Raw genomic sequence first — 21,773 nt, 5'->3', positions numbered from 1 at the left:
CAAGTCAAAAGTGTCAGGACCTGTCTTAGGTTGAGAAAATATCAAGACCGATTAATCTTGGTATTGTTCTTTGAGAGCTAAAGCAGGTAGATAAATTGTATCCAACTTGAGCAACACTTAATTATATAGCTTTTCTTTCATAGCATATTACTTTTCTTTTTAAAGCTGGACCTATGTCACAGAAGTCCTTTTGGCAGTTGGCATGGGCGCATGCCGATATTTGTAGGTGTGTTTGGCGTTCTCTGGTCAGTTCCTTCACACCAACAGCTGCTGCTGATCTCAGTCGGCTGTGTGTTTCCTAGATTGTTGGCACAGATTTATTTTTTGCTCTGGGGCATCTTTTAAAAATGGATTTTAATACAGTGTCCTCCTTTTTTACTTTAGCTTGCACCTCATTATTTTCTCTAATTACTGTAAAATGTTTTTGAAGCTTATGTAGGTTGGCTATATTGAGCACAAAAATGTCTGGCTTATGCTCATTTGTGGTAAATAAAGGAAACCAAGAGTATAAATGAATAAATATAAAACAAAAAAAATGTCAGCTCCGAATTAGTAAAGAACGGCTTGAGGAGATGGCTTAGTTGGTAAAGCGCTGTGCATTGAGGATGTGAGTTTGGTCCCAGTGTGTGCACACTTGGGTGGGCGGTGGCAGCACTTGTAATCTTACATAGGAGGCCGGGCACCAGGATTCCTCTGGCTCCCTGGGCAGCTCCTAGCCTGGTCAGTGAGCCCTAGGTCTCAGTGATGGATCCTGTCTCAAAAAGAATGCAAAGTAACGGGCTCCCAAGGGATACCACACTTGGTCTCTGCCCTTCATATGTGTGTACCTGGACAGACATATGCACCTGTACACATACAGGCACCCACCTCACACAAAAGTAGTAGTAAAGAGAAATGGTTTCAACTGTATAAATAAACAAATATTAAAGTTAATAGAGTTGGCAAATAACCCTTAACAAAAACTAGTTTACAGTAAATTGCATTTATACGCAGATCTGGAATTGGTTACCTTAGAGAAAATGCTCTTGAAATATATTTGCTAAAAATACTTTGCATTTGTTTTTTTCTGAGGAAATCATACACTAATTGTCTAAATTTTATCCTTTTTTCTAAAGCAACAAAAATTAAAAATATAGCCTAATCTTTAATATTAGTATAAAGGTTATTAAAAAGTTTCACTTATATCTTAATATTGTTTGTTTGTTTGTTTAGTCAAAATCAGATTCTCGCAACAGAGGGAACTCCTGTCATACAAAGCGATATACCCCATTAGGGAGCTGTTGTTACAGTGTAAGCTAGAATAATGCTGTTCTCCCTTCGTGCCTGAGTTGTGCCAATGAGTAGTCATGACTGAAAATATAAACCAGTAGTACCTGGACTGGAATCCACCTAGACATTTTAATCTAGATAGAGCTCTAAGTATGTGTGCTTTTTCCCTGGTTCCTCCTCACACAAGGGTGGGAAGTTTGAGTCACTCTTTCTACCAGTTTAAATTTCAGTCTCTCACCAGAGCTCCACCATAGACATATCCAAAAATATGCACATCTTGTAGCACAGTCAACAGTTTCTAAAGAGAGAAAAATCAGAAACAGTAGATATTTTTACTGTTATCCTGATTGCCATTATCAAAATGACCATTTTGCCATTGCAGTTATGGCCTTTAAAATATTCTTTGAAGCAAAAGCATATTTTTGAAATCTGTGTCTTAGGGAATCAAAGTCAGGAAGTACAAAAGGTGCCTAATTCATATTTACAGAATGAGCCCATAATGTTGAGCATGTGCCCATCGCGTTGAGTTCTAGGACCATTGTCTAGTAAACCCTTTACAATGTGAATCATTGTTAGCATTTTCATGTAAAGTATCTTTTAAAGATACCACCTTTTTACACTCATTTTCACGAACTAGAAGGACTTTTTTAAAACTTACTTTTTAATTATGTATTTTTCATCTCACTATAAGTTATGTATTGTTATACTTTATTATATTCTTTATTATGCTATAGAGTGTAGGTATGATATAGTCTGGTTTAATTACGACTTTCCTTTTAGCTTTAATCTATTTGAGAAAGCAGTAACTTATTATTATTTTAGAAATCTTAGCAATCTCATTAAATTTATTTTTAGGTACTGTTTCCAGTGCCATTTGAAACAGCCTTAAGCTAAAATGATTTAATGCAGGTGGAAAAAATTAAAGAACCTTAAAAAAACTTACCATATACTTATATGGATGCTGATGCTAATTTAAAAACTGAAAATCCCAAGGTAGATTTGTAAATGAGCAGTTCAGAGATGCCCTCTTTACGTGTTAGTCCATGTGCGATTCATGATCAAATGTATTGTTTACATCTATGAAATTGACAAACAACAAATAAAAATATTTTTAAAAAATTAAAAAACAAAAAATAAATTTACTTAAGAATGATTAAATAGACAAACCTCCAAACTCTGAGTAGAAGAATTTTAGAGTAGGCTTATGGCATTGCTAACAGTAGTGGTTTGGTGGTCTCTTGAGTATGTGTACTAATAGCCATGTGCCAAATAGTATACATTAAATATATACCAATTTTATATGCATGCATGCCTCAGTAAAATATTATAAAGAAAAAATGTATTGTAAAAATACATATCAGATAAAATTCAGGAAAATGAAAAAATATTCATTCGCTAGTTCAGGTTTGGGTATGTAGAGAACAGTAGTAAATAAATTTCTTTGATTATATTTGTTACACATAGATGTTTATATATGCATAAATATATGAAAATAGAACTTGTTGAATCCATTATTTTATGTTTGTGTGTATATGGTTATAGAAAAGAATAAGTTTACATACATTATTTAGGAATTGTATATTTAGTAATAGCGCCAAAGTTACATTCATTCAAAATCATAGAGTGTAAACCTGTCAGAAATTGGGTCTTTGTAAATGTCCGCAGAGTGCCCCAGATCTAATGACTAAGGTCCCTGAGGCAGTATCCACACCGTGGAAAAATACACAGGACAAAGCCTGTTCACAAGCTGAAGCCAGAATGTTGCAGCCACAAACTAAGGAATGGCAACGATTTCCAGCAGTCAGAAGAAACTTGACTAACTAAAGACAATGCTTTGCACTGTGTGGCTTGTGAGAACCACTGATGCCAGCAGACTAATGGGGGTAATGTTATCGCAGACTGAAGTACATGTAAGACCTTAGGAAAGATCATAAACAGATTGTGTGCTTCATGCCCACTTCATACAGAGTACTTACAGAGTAAGTTTGGATTATTTGCCTGACGTTATGCTTGTGAAGGAATGTGTGCAAATAAGGTACTCAGTTACCCAACAAAAGGTTTACTACCAATTACACACTGCCTACATACTTCACGTTTGCATAAAACCACAAGCATTTGAGTTCATATGTCTTTGTTCAAATAAAATATAAAATAGATGTAGAAAGTATTAGGATTAAGCTATGAGAACATTTAGCACAGATAGACAGCAATAAGCCAGCAAGGTGATATGAAGGGAATTAAACCAGCAAATAAGACAGTGGTGTCATGGAAACCAGACAAGACTTGTTTAAGGAGAGAGTATCAAAAACTCCTAAAAATTTATAATGAGAAATCAGTCATCGAATTTAGGGCACATCCCCAGTATAATTTTCTATTAGCTAACTAATTTGTGAAGACTCAGTCTTGGGTCTGGGAAAATGTTTAGTGATTAAGAGCATTTGCTTCTCTTATCAAGGAATCAAGTTGGGTTTCCATTAACCATCTCAGGGAACTTACAGTTGCCTATACTACCAGGTTCAGGGACTCCAGGACTCCAGCTCCTCTTCTGACTTCCTTGGGCACCTACAGGTGTCTGTATGTATTTCTCATGCACATGGGTGAGCACACACACATAAATAAAAATTAAAACAATTCTTGGGAAAGAAAGCCTCAATTTCTATAAGAGTTGAGAAAAACAAAATGTATTGAAGTAGCCTAACTGGGTGTGTGTTCCCTTGAGATAATATTACCCCTAAGATAAAGAATAAGCAATACTAGAAGAAAAAAAAAAACTCTGGTATTAGTAAGTAAGTGTTATGTGAGTCATTCAAGAGCTAATGCAGATGGGTTAGTAAAAATCTATGTATTTGTATTTGGAGATTAAAGAGGGAAATACTAGAAAATGCTTCTAAATTTCAAGTTTGTTTAATTACGCGGGCAGGGGAAAAAGACTAGTCGAAGCCCTGGAAAGATCCCTAAATAACAAAAGCCTTGAAATAATTATAAGAACTAGTAATAGTGTACTAAAGGAAGGACTTTGCTCAGAATTATTAAAGATAGCATGGAAGTGACGTAGACAACATGGGTCCCTGACAAGGATGGCGTGCGCGTCTGGTCTAGAGTAGAATGACATGCAAGAACATGGTTCACAGAAACAGTGAACTCTGACTTTCATTCAAGATATGAAGCCTCATTCTTAGCACGAATTAGAGTGAATCTGATAAATGTTTTCCAAAGTAATTTAACTTTTACATGAAAGACCTTGTCTGAGATTTTCAATTATTTCAGTGTCCTGTGTTCAAAGAACTGAGCTGTGAGCAACTACAAAGGCAACTGAGGCAGCTTCCGACAGCACACAATGATTCCCTGTCTATTAGAGGGATACGGATGGATTCATAGAGCCCCAGTCAGTAGTGACAGTCCTGTAAGTTGCCTTACAAACTTAAAAGTTTGTAGGTGCTTTAGGTGGGGTTAAGGGAACCAGGCCATACATTAAGACTGCACTTCCCTCCTTCACGCTATGGTTTAGGGTGTGTGTGTGTGTCTGTGTCTGTGTGTCTGTGTGTGTGTCTGTGTTGGTTTTTAATTGTTCACACATTTATATGAGAAGGATGTATTAGTTTGGGGATTGACTATATCACATCGACCTGTAGGCATGTATTAGGGGAAGAGGTTGGCTTGATTATCAATACCACCCATTGTGGGTGGTACTGTTCTCTGGTTTATGGTCTTGGACTTTATAAGAGAATAGAGTTGAGAGGTAGTTGAGAACCTTTAATCCCAGCATTTAGGAGGCTGAGGCAGGTGAACCTCTGTGAGTTCTATGCCAGATGCAGCCTGGACTATATAGTGAATTTTAGAACAGCAAGAGCCACATAGTGAGACACTGTATCAAACACACACACACACACACACACACACACACACACACACGATCACCAATTCACGGTTTATTTTCAAAACTCTACTGAATAAATATATGTACTTTATTTTAACCATGTGTTCTACTTCTCCCCAATTGCAAAGTCTTACTACTACAGTCTTACATTCTCTCAATTCCCTACAGTACCAGAATTGTTAGTATATGTTACATCTGCTCTAATGGTCTTTTATTTTTTTATATAATGAAAATCTGTCCTTTTCCATAAAAAAACACACTTCCTCTAGCAGTGAGTTTCTCTATCTCGAATTCCTTGAATGGGATAATCACCTCCTTCCAATTCATTGATAATTCCAAGGTTATATTTGTGCCCTCAAGCTGTGTAAAACTCAACCCTGAGACTTCATGTTTTTAGAAACAATAATTTGTCATTTCTCACGGTTCCTGTAGTTCAGAGATTAAGGAATAACGTGGCCATGAGTTTCTTACGATTATTTTTTTCCTGGTAATGATAGACCCTGCCAATATAATAATTTATTTTTCCAGAACTTCTGTGTTCCTTTCAATCTAGTGTTAAGTAATGTTTTTCTTTCTTTTTTTTCTGTCTAAATTTTCTTTTTCAATATAGGAAAGTCTATTTAACTATTTCCAGAAAGGTAAACAGATTTTTTTTCTTAAAGTGTGAGATAGATTGCAATGAATTATGCCTTTCTTTATAAGTCCATTGCTTGGAGGTTGGAGTATGTTTTTTAATATGTGCTTATTTTTTCATTTTATTGAAAATACCTTTGCACGTAATATATCCTGATTACAGTTCTCCTCCCACTTTGACTCCCAGTTCCTACCTCCTCCCCTTCCATCCAGGTCCTTTCTGTCTCCCATTAGAAAATAAACAGGCTTCTGAGGGAAAATAATAAAATTTAATAAGATTAAACACAAACTAACACATAGGAATAGGACAAAACAAACAGAAGGAAAGAGTTCAAGAAAAGGCACAACAGATACAGATGCAGAGATTCACTTGTTCACATCCTCAGGAATCCCATAAAAACACTAAATTATAAGCCATAGTATATCCACAAAGGACTTTATATGTATAGGGAGTCTCCCATTCTTGGTAACCTAAGCAGTGTCAGGTATGGGTTCCATCTCATGTAGTGGGCCTTAAGACAAATCAGATACTGCTTAGTTACTCCCACAGGCCTTGTGCCACCACTGCACTAGCGTATTTTGTAGGCAGGGTATCATTGTAGATCAAAGGGATTGTGACTAGGTTGAGTTTATATTTCTCCTTTGGTAGCATGCAGAGTGGCTTCCCCTGGGAATGGGGGCAGAGAGTGAGGAGAGGCCACAACAGGTAGTCTGCTGGAGTGCTAGGGATGAGGCTGGGGGATTGTATGTGGAGAAGATGGAGAATGAAGCTCGCCTACCGCTTTCATTGGCAGCCTTGGCTGGCAGTTTACCAGGGAAGGCCTGCTGAAGCCGGAAGCTGGAATAAAGTCATGAGTGAAGGGAAGGGAGTTTGGAGGGGAGGGAAGTGGAGGTGAGACCCCCAGAGATGGGGGCTGCAACAGGTGGTCTGCTACAGAGCTGGGGATGATACTGGGGCATGGATTCGGAGGAGAAAGGGGAGGGGTGACGATCTGCAGTTAGCCTACCTGCTTCCCTGGGGGATTGTTGCTTGTTTGTTTTGGGTGCTTCTGTTGTTTCACATAACTGGAATTTATGTTATGTTCTTGAGTAAATAATTTCACTTTTATTCTGTTTTTCAATGGGGCAAGCTTGTTTGCTTATAGGCATTTGGTTGGGATATTCAAGAGATCGGGAAATGCCTATCCAGTTATGATTTTTTGACTTGTTAAGATGGTATTCAACTGTTTGGGGAAAATATCTTTTAGGAAACATAGGGGTGTTTTGTTTATTTGTGTTTTTTTTTCCCATGGAATTGTCCCTGATACTGTTGTCCCTCAATAGCAGGTTGGTAACAGACTCACCCAGTGCTACCGAAAGCTGCAGGTGTCCTAGTTCTTCATACAAAGTAGTATGATATCTTCACACAACCTACATAGAAGATTCCCTTTACTCTTAAACATCATTCTTAGGTTGAATAGGTACCTCCTAAATATAGATGTTACATAAAGAACTGTATGCCTTTTTCCCTAGAGAGTAATGACATGAAAAGGTGTATCTGCCCATATTCATTCAGTACAGACTGAATTTTTAGAAATATGCTGCTCTCAGAGGCTGAAGAGGTGGTTCGTTGGTTAAGAGCACTGGCTGCTCTTCCAGAGGTCCCGGGTACAATTCCCAGCACCCACATGACAGCTCACAACTGTCTGAAATTACAGTTCCAGTGGACCTGTCACCCTCACACAGACAAAGATGCAGGCAAAATGCCAATGTACATAAAATAAATAAATCTTTTTGGAAAATGCTGCTTTTTTAGTTGATGTACCTACAGACGTGGAATATAGTTAACAGAGGCCTGACCATATTCTCATGGTTTACTTTCTCATTTGATTTAGTTCTCTGTTCAAATATAGCATCCTTTAAAAGATTTCTGTAATAATTAAGAGAGAATTATTTGATTACTCTCCATTTGATGCTTTATAGGTATTATTTAAGGTATTATTTCCTTTATTTCATGGGGTTTGCTTCTGAATAAGATCAGGTTGATTAAAAACAAATTAAACTGTTCCAAGAATGCTGAGAAAAAGTTGAGGAAGAATAATAGGTTCTGAATCAGAGTGGCAGTGGCTTAAACAAGATATAGAAATGTATGTTTTAGTCCAAAGGTGACAGATTTGGTATGGGAGTTGTCCATTACAAACTATTGCTGGAAACTAACATCTTCCTCAGGCAGGGGGTGAGAAGGTGCAGTGTCAGTGAACACACCCTGGGAGTCAGGTAGAAGAAGGCTTACAGCAGACTCATTTCTTTAACAAAAGGGAAAAACTCTTAAACCCTCCAGCACCCAGGTGTTCTGATATGTTGACAGTTGATGTCTCATGCTTGTCCTTCATTAGCTAGACCTCTGACAGCACCTGCTGCTAGGCACTTAGGAAGCATTGCTTAGTCACTCCTTATTGGCTAGGCATGGTCAGGATCTCTGACAGTGCCAGGCAGACTCCATATTGGCTCCTTTTGGCCTGGTAGGCCTTAACTTCCTACATATCCACCCTTTTTTATTTAGTACATAGGACACTCAGCGGGAGCCAGAGTTCTTTGCTCAGGCCTTGTTGACCCCTGGACTGTGTCTGTCTTAGGTTGGCTTGTTGAACAAGCTCTCACCCAGTCATTCATTCCTTAGCATTCATTCCTGAAGAGCTGCTAGGATTGGGGGACTAAGCAGTAACCTTTTGAATTACAAATAACCATGTATACATAACCTCCTGTGGCCGCAAGAAGAATGCCTAAGGGCTATTAACACTTGAAGAGTCACCTTAGTTGCTCTCCGCTGATGTTGGATCTGCTGCAGGAGACATTTAAGGAGAATAAGGGTTAATAATATCACCCTGTCAATTAATGTATATGTGAGCATCCAGGAGGGATCCAATAGTCTTTTTTATAACAAACAGCTTCAGAGACTCCTACCTAACTCCTCTATTCCATTGTACATGCTCTGTCCCTCCTGTTTCCATTGTTGTAGTTGGTCTACCACAATAATCACAATAGCTAGAAAAGAATGGAGGGAGGAAGAGAGGATGTCCACCACATTTAGCATAAGAGTTTGCATCCATTGCTTCTGTACACATCCAGCCTAGTCCTGTAGCTCTTCTAGTAACTCTGTGGGAAACTGGAAATTTCAGTTCAGTTTCAACAGCTAGACCCTGTCTGAGTACAAAGAACAAGGAGAGGATGGGATTAGCTTTTACTGGAGAGTTCTAACCATGCTATGTAATATTTTTTATTTATTTTATACCTGCTCTCCAGTACTTCATTCTTTGCAGTAATATCTGGCTCTTTGTAGTAATTCTTCCATTAAGCAAGAATTATGTCTCAGTACATCCAATCAAACCTTCAACAAGACTCAAACTACTTTTTTAGGTAATCTTATAAATAGCAATGGTCTAGGAACCCTGTAGTCTGGGTATACTTCAGTGACTATATGAATCCTGTGTTATTGCAAGTGAGATGGATTGTGAATGTAGATTGATATAGCTTGATAACTGAAAACGTGAATTCTGTAGTCAGATTGCCTATGCAAGATTGTGTAAATCAGTATGTTTTCTTAACTTGGTTATGCCCAGTTTTCCTATCTGAAACATAGGCATAATAGTATACTTAGTTCATAGAACTGCTACAGAGACTAAACCAAGTAGTACATTTAAATCACTTGGTGTAGTATTTCACAATATTGAATACCATAGCAATACTAGAATTATGAGTACCCAGTTCTGAAGGTAGGGGAAGAGTCAGGCTTTAGTCTGGCTTTTAATGGGGTATATTATAAATTTTAATGTAATACTTCAATGGTTTATGGCCTGCATAAAATTTAAAATTTATCTCTTAATCAAAAGTCACCCAGTCTGTCAAAGTACAAATGTTTCCTAGTACCTTGGTTGCATTTTCTTTTATGAATTTTTCAAGTTTGTATATTTTTCTTACTCTAACAACAATGTATATTTGTCACAATTTTCAACTATTTCTCACAGTTTTAATAGCATTGATAATCTGTTTATGAGACTTCAGTTTAAAATATAAATGGTTTCTTTGCTTTCCCAAGAGCATAGTGGACATAATATTTCCATGTAATTTGTTTGAGCCTTAGCAAGTTCTATTAAGTCTGAATTAGTTGACAGTAGAAATGTTGATTCCTTGTTCTCATTATTTGAGTCATAAGTGCAGTTGAGCAAAATGGAAAAACATTACAACTTCTTAAAACAATGAAAAACTCAAGAGTCCGTACAGCTGTTCGCTTTTAGATAAATGATCCTAGTGAGAAGAAAGATGGTCTTCCAGATTGTTAGGAATGAATTCGTACTTTCTTTAATAAATTGCTAGCTGTTGTATATTCTTTTTCATTTTAGAAAGTTAGGTCAGCAATAAATGCCAAGAATGTTATTAGTTGTCTCCTATGGTTACACTAAACAGTAAGTCTGTTGGATTTTAAATTTCTTTTGCTTAATCTTACAAAAATAGGTTTTGGCAAATTAGCTAATATCAGATCTGGAGATTAAACACAGGGTAGCTGTTGTAGAGGAAATATATTTGATAACATTAACAAACCATCAGTTAGCAAACTGGAATGCACTATTACACATCTGTCACCGCTTCATTTTTATCACTGTTTGACTTCCTCGCTGACTGATTTGTTTTCTCAATAGATTATTTATTGTAACTGGAAAAGGAAGAATTTTGTTTAACTAATCCTTTTTTGCCATCTGCAGAATATGCTCAAGAAAACTGGGGATTTCCAATGTGCCGCTATCTGAAAGAGGAGAGATGGTGTTGTGGCCGTAATTCAAGAATGTCAGCATGCTTGGTATGGCTATGTTTCCTAGAAAGCATGAGAGTTTTACCCAGATGTTATGCAATTCAGTATTTTTAGCTAAATTGTGTTAAATGGCAGATTTTAACAAAGCTAAATGTTTTTAAGATTGTGATTTGTGAAAAAAAGTGATAAAGGTATTCAACCATCCATTTTACATGCTGCATCATAGAAAAGTTTAGGTGTGGTTGCTTATTTATAATATGAAATATATCAACTACCAGGTCTTAAACACAGAATCAGTTCAGTACTTTATACATAGTTTAGTAGTGTTTTTGTATATTTGTAAAAGTCATTTTGCCTTCTGATTTTCTTATAGAATAGGAAACTATTAAACTATGTGAGATATGAAATAACTAGTCAAAAGCATTATTTTGTTTGACTTGACTGGTGTTCCTAAGTGTAAAACACTTTAGCCCTTGGCATTCTTTGTTCATGATACCATGTTAGTTTGCGAAAGAGCAGGCTAAATATTACAGGTGAATAATTATCATCAGAAAGCTTAAATCTTATAATTAGTTTGGAAGAATGAATCTAGAAAACTAAATTGTAGAACAAAGACCATAATTAATATTTTACTATGTATTAAATCTTTGGAGGATAGTGCTCCTACCCCACACACTTGAAAAGAAAACGATAATGGAGACGTGAAATTGCCACCTGTATCCATCAGTTCACTATGTCTGTGCAGACATCACACATGTTGGTTTATTTAAACATACAGTAACTTTTTAAAAATAAAATTATAGTTCATTGAACAATTTGTTTAATGTCCAATCATTAGATAAATGAATTCTTTCAATGCCCATTGTTCCTAATGTACTGGTCTAGTATTATGTGCTTATATGTCTCTGCAGAGATTTAGGATCCTAGGAAGAGCTTAGAAATCTATTTATTCTCAAATAGCCATTTTCTTATGTAGCACACTTGATGTACTTCTCTGGACATTTCTTTCTTCCTTCATTTTATGTGTGACTGAAGCATGCTCAGAATATTGTGAGAATGAGAGTCATTCTTAGAATGCCGTGATCATGGAATGCTGCTAGCCAACCAGGCTTATACCCGGAAGGCAAGAAATAGACTTTTTTAGGGGAGTTAACTTGATGTGCATTTGTTCTGTAATAGTCACTGGGGCACATTTTCATACAATGAGCACCCCCCAAGCCCTACCCCAACTGTGTGACATGAGGAAAACATGTGTAAATAAAGTTTCAATGAACAAGATTTAGCTGATCAGTTACTGACTAGCCACACAATTTCAGATAAGCTACCGATCATGAGATCTTTTAGGCATGTAGAAATTGTGCTTAAACAAGATAGTCTGTAGATTACATTTTAATTTAAAAAGTGTTTCACCTATAGCTAAAGGACCTATTTCTAGAAACCTAGAAGCCTGAAGCAAAACACAGATATTTAAAATCTCAGTAACAAGCTTATGCAGATCAATTATGCTTCATCTGGCATGTGTTTGAAAGGTTCCTAAATACTTAGCATCCAGTATATGGAAATGTATGTCTAAGTAAAGAGTTTTGTAAATGTCTATTCCATATATAAGTTATATGATAAATATCATGTATGTTCAATATGATTGTTAGAAATGTTAGGAAATACTATATAAAAATGTTTCTGTTCTTAAGTATAAATGTAAATTAATACCAAGTTGTCACAGTGTGTTACAGTGGTTCTGTTAGTTACATTTGTGTAACTGTGGCTGTAGTACCTAACAGGAACAACGTAAGAAAGCTTTACAGTGGCTCACAGTCCCCAGGATCCAAATTCATTGTGGCAAGGAAGGCAGGATGAGGCAGCCCAGTTCATGGCAGTGAGAGCATAGAGTTCACACCACTGCACATCAGGAAGCAAAAATGATTATGACACCACCAGTAACCAGTTCCCTCCATCTAGAATGTCTCTTAAATATCCTATAGCCTCCCCAAATAGCGCCAGCACCAAACAAGCATTCAAAACATGTGGGGACACTGTGCGCTTCAACAGGTTCCATTTCTTCTGATGCTACATCAGATGAGAATACACTCTGAATTCATACATCACACAGATTACTCTTCTACCTACAGTTTCTTCATGTTTGCTTGCTAAAAGACGAAACTAGAGATCGGGAGGTTGCTTACTGATAAGAGCGCCTGCATAGTTAAGTACAGGAACCTGGGTTCAATTCCCAACTCTGGAGTAAAATTGAAAGAAAGGATGGAACTCCACGTCCCATAAATCATAAGATGTTAAAAGAACTTTATAAACACATCTATGTCTGTATCGTACATGAGAGCAGCTTTGGATGTGGTTGTCTAACCACACTGAACGTGAGTCACACTTGGCCGTTTTATTTCTTGCTGCTTTCTGATTTCTTCTACAATTCATAGAGTATATAATCAGAATATGATTGTGTTTTGTATATAACATTTCCATTATAAATTAGTCCTAATTTATACAAGCATATGAGCTAACATTCTGTAATAATATTGATACTTTTAACTATGTAAACTTACATGTTATCACTTAATTAATCTTTTTGATTGTCACTATTGCAAATTCTTATAGAGTAGATTTATAAATCTCATAAGACTAAATATGTCAGCAGTCTTTGTCTTTTTTCTTTCTCCTCTAAGGCACTGGAACGGGTTGCAGTTGGCCAAGGGGTAAGTGAGAGTGTTTAATGAAGCTAATGAACAGGGTAGTTTTCTCTCAAGCCCTCTTCAGACTTGACCTGCTGTTGAACTTGAAACCCGATGGATTTTAGTAAATATCACCTCTGCTTGTCACCGCTGCTCATTCAAATTTATACATGCTCTGTGTGTTTAAAGTGAACTTTCTGAGCGATACATGGAGGTTTGAAGAAAGTATCTACATCATGCTGTTCAACCTCTTTCTTCATCCTGTATTAACAATTTGTAAATATGTCTAGGAAATGTTGTAGCTGACCATCAGGCTTTTATGGGGTTCAGTCAAGGAAAGAAAATGGTATAACATGCAATGTATTATTTAAGAGTAATCTAAAACATGTTTCATTTGGTTATTTGATACCTTTTTCAATTTAATTAGTCTTTAGCTGAAATAGCCAAACAGGCTTGCAAGGATAAATAAAAGTTTCAGATATTCTAAGTATTCATACAGTATACTATCATCTTCTGTGTATTCATGAATTTTAAATTTGGAATTTTAAAAAGCAGTTTTAACATTTTCATAAAATTATTCTATTGAACCTAAATTTGAAAAGATCTATTGTTTCTTTTTCAATGAACATTAATATTAATTGTATTTTAAAAATAACAATTGCAATGACAAGTATTACTTATCTAGACCAGTAATGTTGATAAGTCATTTGATAAGTCCTTTAATAAGTACTTTGATGGTGGTGGCAATTGCTTTTTTTCCCACTGTATTAATTTGCCTGTCTACGGTCTCATGGTGACTAAAGTGAGGGAAACAGGTAAAATGTTTAAAATGAATACTAAGTGCTCAGTAAATGCCAAATGTCATCACCAATAATAATTCTATCTTGAAAAGAATAGTTAAATCTAATACAGACCTTTCCAAAGAAGTGTACAAACTTCTTGTCAATTGTTGTAATGAATACATAGGACTGAGAGTTATGTATCATTATTATTCCCTGATATGTAGGAGGCAACTGTAAGGTAACAAATTCTAGGATTTCAATCTCTGTCTCTCACCAGACATCCTTAGCTTCTATAATGCCTACCACCTTAGTGGCTCCCTAGGGCCCTGGGGAAGAAAGGAGCCTTTTGTGTTGTTGTCCACTGGTGTGATTGTTTTTTAAGTTTTCTAAGATTTTGGTCATTCAGTCTGAGGAGTTGGATATTATTTTAACCTTATATAAGAACATTATCTGCAACAGGAGGTTAATAATATAGACTAGCCCCCTAAATTAATTGCAGAACTGTGACTTGTAGCTTATACCCTTTGCCGAAGTCCTGTGCATCACATGTATCATGCACACCTCAGGGAACACACTCTGTTTTTTCCTGTTTTTAAAATGCACTAAAAGTGTTAAGTGACTTTATTCCTTGTGAAGGAAGAAAACTCAATTCTAAGCCACACCCAGTTTATCTCTTGAACAGTCAGGCACAGGCTGCTTGGGAAGTGATGGTTCTCTTCTCCTTTCCCTCTGTATTCACCAGGATGATCAGCCTAGTTATTCTACCAGCGAACATTTGGAGGCACTGCATAAGTCCCTTCCCTTTCTCTTAGGAGACAGCTGTAAAGCTTTTATTTGCTCAGGGTAACTGGGGAAAGATAATTGATTTTGTTCCATTTTTGTAGGTAGTAGGTTTTCTGCCTTAAAACATATGCAAAATTTTATTTAGTGTTTGACTTCTGCTGAATTAAATATTAAACATATTTATTCTGGTTAAACATAGATTAAAAAACAGCTGAGAAGAGAACTCAGTTTATAAAGAAAGTGCTTGTCTTACAAGCCAGATAACGTGAATTCAAACCCCATGTTACAAAGCAGTATGGCAGCCAGCACTTGTAATCCCAACCCTGGTGAGGCAGAGACAGCCAGCCCAGTCTACTTGGTGAGCTCTTTACCAGCAAGGGATCCCATTCTGACAAGAAAGGTAGACATGGGCCATTCCTGTGGCACCTGAACTTGCCCTCTGCACATGAGCACAGGCATGCACATAAGAACAAACGTGCATCTGTAGAAAGTAAGTTAAAATTCCAACTTGTCATGGCAAAGGAGAACAGAGTCTGAAACGATTGGGTCAGTGAAATATTCACCCCACTGAAATCTATCCTTAAAACTTGACCAGGTATTCGGCAGTTAATTTCATCTTATTTGACATCTCCAAAACATTTATTGTTGGTTTTCCTTAATCATTGCTCATATTTCATATTTTTTTCTCTCTCTCCCTCCCTCCCTCTCTGCTCTCTCTCTCTCTCTCTCTCTTGGTTTTTCAAGACAGGGTTTCTCTGTGTAGCTTTAGAGCCTGTCCTGGAACTCACTCTCGTAGACCAGGCTGACCTCGAACTAACAGAGATCCGCCTGCCTCTGCCTCCTGAGTGCTGGAACTAAAGGCATGTGCCACCACTGCCTGTTTTTTTCTCTTTCTAAAGTTGTAATTTTGCATGAATGCTAGCTTGATGCTATTATTAATTTTTTTTATCCCTATACTGTCAGTATCAAGAAGTCTCTTGAGGTAAAGTGACATTTTGGTGACTTTTGTAATTTTTTAAGTTCAGTTCCCAAAACCCATATTAGACTGCTCACAACCTCCTGTAACTCTAGCTTCATGGTGTTCAGCATCTCTGGGCCTCTGTGGGCCTCTGTGGGTACGTGTATACATGCCTGAATTCAGACACACACGTGCATGGAATTGAAGAAGTAAAATAAAACTTGAAAAAGAAAGTTGCACCATTCATGAGACACCTCTCCCTTGTTTTCCTAAAAAGCAGGGTCTTCAGTTTCCTTTGTCCTTTTTAACTCTCCTCTTCAAGTCTGCGGTGCCATGAGCTTTCATGCTTCAGATGTAGTTTAGAACATTTCATATAGGCGCTGTCTTTCCCAGTGTGAAGCCGAGGTCTTGTCCACATCAATTAGGAGAGGCTCATGATGATCTCCTTCACACACGTCCTTCCCAGCTCTGCTGGGCTTCTGAGATGACAGGGATGAACTTTAAAGTTGACTTCTTCCCATTAGCTGATCCCTAAGCTATTTGGAGGCAATAGCTTATTGTTTTAATCAATTATGACTTTTCTTCCCCATTTATTGCCATTTCTTTTATGGTTTCTTGTTTTGTTTCAGAATTACTTCCTCAGTGAGAGTTAGTCTCAGGGTAATCCTTTAATTTACAGCGGAAAACTATAAAAAATCCTACTCTTTGCTTAACAATAAAGTCATGTTTGTAACATTTACAAGTTACCAAGTCTCTAGTACTAATTTTGTTTCTGGGTTTTATTTATTTCTTATTGTTATACATATATCTGCATTTTTTTTCCAGCTGCCTACTGAATCACTCTTCTATCGTGCTGTTCTTCAGAATATTATTAAAGACTATTATGGCATCACCAAATGGTATGAGAATTTTGCTTTGTAATTCTGCTGGGGTCCAGAGTTTTTTTAGGAGATGAAATACCTTTTAGTTCAATAACCAGCAACCAAACAAACAAACAATGAGTTTGTTAAGTTGTTAAGTTGTTAAGTTGTTAGTTAAGTGAATTTTTAATATTTGAGTAAATTTATGAAGGATAAATTATAATTAGTTTTTGCTCATGTGATTTTAGAAAAAAAATTTGTGTGAGAGAGTACATTGAGTTTATTAATAATTACTCAAGGACTATCAGTATGGCCCAGAATTGACCAAAGCAAAGAGGAACAGGGATATCCCTAACTTCAGTACATTTCCCTGTGTGTAGCAGTGGATTAATAGTGCAGCCTCAGTGGGTTTCTGGAAGCAGAAAATGTGACCGTGAGACTAAAGCGAGTAGTACGTTGTTTGGCGGTCAGTTGGAAGTGAATAGATGGTGGCTCCTCCACTAATTAAAGCACCTTACTAATAAAACATTTGTTCTATTCATATTGAAGAGATTGGATAAAATAGAATGAAATATTGGCTGAATCTCTGGAGACTTACATTGGATGAATGTAGTTATAAATTATAAAAGGATATAGATTGTGTGATTCTGTTATTATATGTCCTGGGGGATGGAAATATAGCTCAGGGGAAGAACATTTTTCTAGTATATACAAGTCTTAGCACCAAAGGGGTCAGGGTGCTGGGGACAACAAGGTAGACAGGCCAGTGTGTTCATGACAGATTGGTAGAGTAGCAAGATACTGCTGATTTCTGGAGAAAGGGAGAAAATAGGATGAGAAAGGCATGTGGTGTAAGACAGCAAAACAAGTGATCCTCGGGAAATACTCTCTTACTGATAGAATCTGTATCTGCTTTGCCAGCTTGAGGCCTGGTGGAAAGAGTCACAAAGGGTATACTACGCTACTCCTTCTTACAGCTTTGTGTGATCTTCCACCTTAAAGTAAAGCATTGAATAAAAGCAATGGAAAACAGAGTATACATAATAGAACACATAAAACATAAAATTTTAGAGTCGAATTATAAAATTACAATAAGTGACCACCATTTTTAAAGAAGTGGATGGTTTTAAGTATCATAGAAAGAACTGACGAAGTTAGAAGTATAGGTCAGCAGTGCAGCCCTTGTCTAGCATGTGTTGGGCTCTGATTTTGATCTCCACTACAAAATGAAAAAAAAAGGAAAAAAGAGGGTAGGAGACAAAGAGGGAGAAGAAGGCACAGCACGTCAGGAAGCAGCAGTCTGTTGGGGAAGATGGTGTCTGAAGGAATGTCAGTAAACAGAAAGATGAAGAGTGCCAGGGGAAGGCTAGAGGTGCACGGAAATAGGGAGGAGGATTCATAGCTGCCAAGGAAGATAGTGAACAAGGTGATAAAGATACTGAACAAAAGACAGGAGTCAGTAGATGCAGAAAGTGCACAAATCTCAACAATATTTGCAAACAACCTATAGACACATGATGAGAAGAACTGTGAGAATAAACACAGGCTTGGGAGGGAAGGACGAAGCCTTCAAAGGAACTATGGTCTAGACTAGAGCCTACTGAGGGGAGAAAGATGTTGCTGCTAAACCTGAGGACTTGAGCTCCATCCCTTTGATCACCTGGTCACTCAAGCTATACACACACACACACACACACACACACACACACACACACAATTACAACATGTATAAATAAATGCAATGAAAATTAAAAGAACTTCAAGTAGGAAAACTTAGAAGTCAAATCATGTTCAAAGTGCTGGATGAAAAATTGTCTACAGCTTAAGATATTTAAAAACCTGGATGAAATAAAGATATTTTCATATAGAAATAGCAAGTATGCATCCTACTAAAAGGAATGCTAAAATGATTTAAATGACTGTGATTTTCTGTAGTGGTCTCCATCTGTTTGAAAAGAAGCAATTGTAAACAAAGAACTATAGGCAACTGAGGGAAGCTGGGAGCAGGAAAGGTGGTATTCCCTAGGGAAGAGCACCCTAATTGGTTGTCCAGTACCAAACTGTCAGCCCCGAAAACATTCATACAAGTAATATTGCCCAGACTGGACAGGTTACATTTAGAAATGTATATGTACATACATATGCAAACGTGTCTGTGTAACAGTGAAAAGAAGCGGCCATGGCCTTGAAGGAAAGAGGGATAGAGTATATATTGGGAGGGTTTGGAGAAAAGAAAGGGAAGGGAGAAAGGATGTAACTAAATTATAATCTCAAAACAACATAATGTAGGGTAAATTATTGTAAAGGCCAGGAAGTCCTCAGAAAAACTTCCAAGCAAATTTTGCTATTACATAAGCTAAAATAGCATGGTACCTGATATATTTTTCTTCCTTTTCTTTTTAAATAAAGTATATGCAGCAGAAAGAAATCTAAAAATCTATAAATTAATAAACATAAGATCTTAGGATGATAGTCAGATATTTAAAAATAGGATTCTTACCCAGACATCATTAAAAAACTTATTTGTTGTATGCCTCTGGAATCTTCACTAAAAATCAGCCATAGCTAGATCTATGCATGATCCAGCACACCCTACAGCTAATCAGGAGGCTGAGGCAAGAAGACCAAAAAGCTTAAGGCCATTCTAGACCATATGGAGAAATTCTGTCCAAATAACCCAAAGAGAGGATGAAAAACAAATAGTATGACTAGCAATATGCCTAACAAAAGTAATTTAAGGCACTCATGAGGAATATAGTAAAATATAAACATGCCGAAGAACTCTTAAAATTTTGAAAAAAACTGAAATTAAACCCTCCAAATGATTACAAAATTACTGTGACTCAGTGCCTTTGATGGATAGCCCATAATAATATTGTGTTAGTACAGAATTTACCTGTAGCATGAATAATAAAAACCTAGAGACGGAAATTGGGATTCAACCCAAAAACCAGAGAAGCAAAGCAGACAAGCCAGTAGAGAAGTCTTACCTCTACCAAGGCTGGGTGTCCATAAACTAAGCAGACTAAGTCTCCCTCTCATCCCATTTTATATTCTCTCTAGTGCTGGTATTAAAGACCTGTGATTCCCTTGGACTATGATTAAAGGTGCAAGCCTCCACCACGTGGATTTCTTTCTGCATTGATCTTGTGTGGCCCAGGCTGGCCTTGAACTCACAGAGATCCATCTGCCTCTGTCTCCCAAAACCTAGGATTAAATGGATGTCTCACCATTGCATGACTCTTGTGGCTTTAACTTTGCCTCTGGTTTTCAGGCAAGATTTATTTATCAAAATACAAATAATATATCACTACATTTACCAGTTCTGGAGTGTATATGACAGAAATGAATACCAAATAAAGCTAAGACAGTCATGAAGGGGAAGGAAGCAGACTCAGTCCTAGTGGTGGAAACTTTGCACAAGGGAGAAAATCAGGTGGTACAAGAGTATAGGAAGGAGTCTTATTTTTCTAATTCTTTGACACTTTTATGCATTCATGTAATCATGTATTTCAGCAGTTATGCATAGTCACTCACTCCTCAGTGGCCTCACAAATCCCTACCCTGTGCCCTTTCCACCTGTCCTTGCCAACGAGTCCCCTCCTACTCAGTGGGCCTTTTGTATATGTCTGACTCCTAAGTTTAGTTGGGGTTGCTTGCATGAGCATGGGTGAGGGCTCTCATCCTGGAGCATGGCTAACTTTCCAGTGGCTGTACCCCTAAAGATAATGGCTCTCACTGCCCCACAGCCCAGACTGCCAGTGTCTCCTGCTCTAGGAGTAGGGTCTCATGAGCTCTTCCTGGAAAGGAGTCTTGAAACAATTCATTTTTGTGAAAACTGAAGGTCTCATACTACCTATCTTAATCCTTTGTGAAGACAACTGCCCAAGTGTCTAAAATCCCCCTGGATGCTCCATCTCTTAAGGTCCCACTGCCTCTCACACTATCATGAAGACACCGAACTTCTAATACCTATACTTTAGTGTCTGAGCCATACAGACTGTAGCATGGGCTTTACTTGTTTGAAATGTTTTATATGTTTTTGGAGTGTAAAAGACAGAAAAATACTGTCATTTAATTTTTTTATATTTTGTTTAGTTTTCTGTGTTGATTCAGTTAAATTGTCCTCAGGTGAAAACCTGTTATACAATACCTGCAACATTATTCTATAAATCTCGCTGTGTAATTGCTTATACCATCTAAGTATAACATTTTTATTATAGTTTTGATTTAGCATTCAATACACTTAAAAGTCCATGTTTTATATAATTGTTTAATTTCATATTTAGTCCTTATATGGAAATTTCCTAAGGGAATAAAGCACAAAAGAAGGAATCTCACAAGGTAAAAATCTCTTAGAACACTTGTAAAGGAGGCAAGAGAACACAATTCACACAGTTTATTTGTGTATTTCCTTATTTTTGCTCTATTGGGGATGAACCCAAGCATACTAGGCAAACATTTTACTACTGAACTGTATCATTACTGCTTTATTCATTTTATTCTATTCTGTAATGAGAACTATAACCAAGTATATAAGAAAACAGGTACTTTTTTCTGTTGTAATTATGAATTGCTGAGTTTAATCTTAATTTTTTTTAGTCTGATAAAATAGTAAATGATAATCCTGATCTTTAAATTTTTCTAACAATTATAGCAGATCTTTTAGTCTGTAATGTGTGATCAAGCTAAAATTAAAAGCACTGTTTTTTAATCTAAAATGAACTAAGATTTTACAAAGTAGGCCTCTTAAATAATGTTCAAAGTCTTCAATGTGTATTAGCATGTAAAAAGATCATGGCTTTTTTATGATGTTGGAGAAACTGAGATTCTGCACGTGTCTGTTCTTTTCGTGCTTGTTTTTATCTATTTAGTGTACATCTGCTTCATTGTGTCCTAGAAATCCATACAACTGTTGGTTGGAGAGCTCTGTGCTGCCATGCTCTCGTGGTTGTAGTTTGGAAACGCATGTGGGTGGTGTTGGATTGTGTTGAGCAGAATTTTAATTAGATCTACTGTGTTCTCTTTTATTAAAAGACAGAATACAATTCCTCTTTAGCATGCTGACCATGCTTATTTTCACAGAGGGCCCTCTTTTAATCTGCCCTTAATTTCCTTTCATCTTTCCTTCAGACAGTCAT

General features: G+C 36.9%; 1 protein-coding gene across 8 annotated transcripts in view; it reads left to right on the top strand.

The window, feature by feature from the left end:
* The window catches only part of Mettl25 (methyltransferase like 25), a 72,268-nt gene that overhangs the window by 24,945 nt on the left and 25,550 nt on the right, over nucleotides 1-21,773 (top strand). For all 8 annotated transcript variants that reach the window (XR_005283620.1, XM_038314470.2, XM_038314476.1 and 5 more), the window contains 3 exons: nucleotides 10,519-10,613; nucleotides 13,244-13,273; nucleotides 16,598-16,671. Coding sequence is in view for 7 of the 8 variants with exons in the window: in XM_038314470.2 (XP_038170398.1) it covers nucleotides 10,519-10,613; nucleotides 13,244-13,273; nucleotides 16,598-16,671 (199 nt within the window). In the remaining variant the exon portion in view is untranslated. The remainder of the gene's footprint in view (nucleotides 1-10,518; nucleotides 10,614-13,243; nucleotides 13,274-16,597; nucleotides 16,672-21,773) is intronic.

This window comes from Arvicola amphibius, chromosome 17 (genome assembly GCF_903992535.2).
Source record: "Arvicola amphibius chromosome 17, mArvAmp1.2, whole genome shotgun sequence".
NCBI classification, from domain to species: Eukaryota; Metazoa; Chordata; class Mammalia; order Rodentia; family Cricetidae; genus Arvicola; species Arvicola amphibius.
The sequence above is the reverse complement of the archived record's forward strand: the minus strand, read 5'-3'. Positions and strand labels throughout refer to the sequence as shown.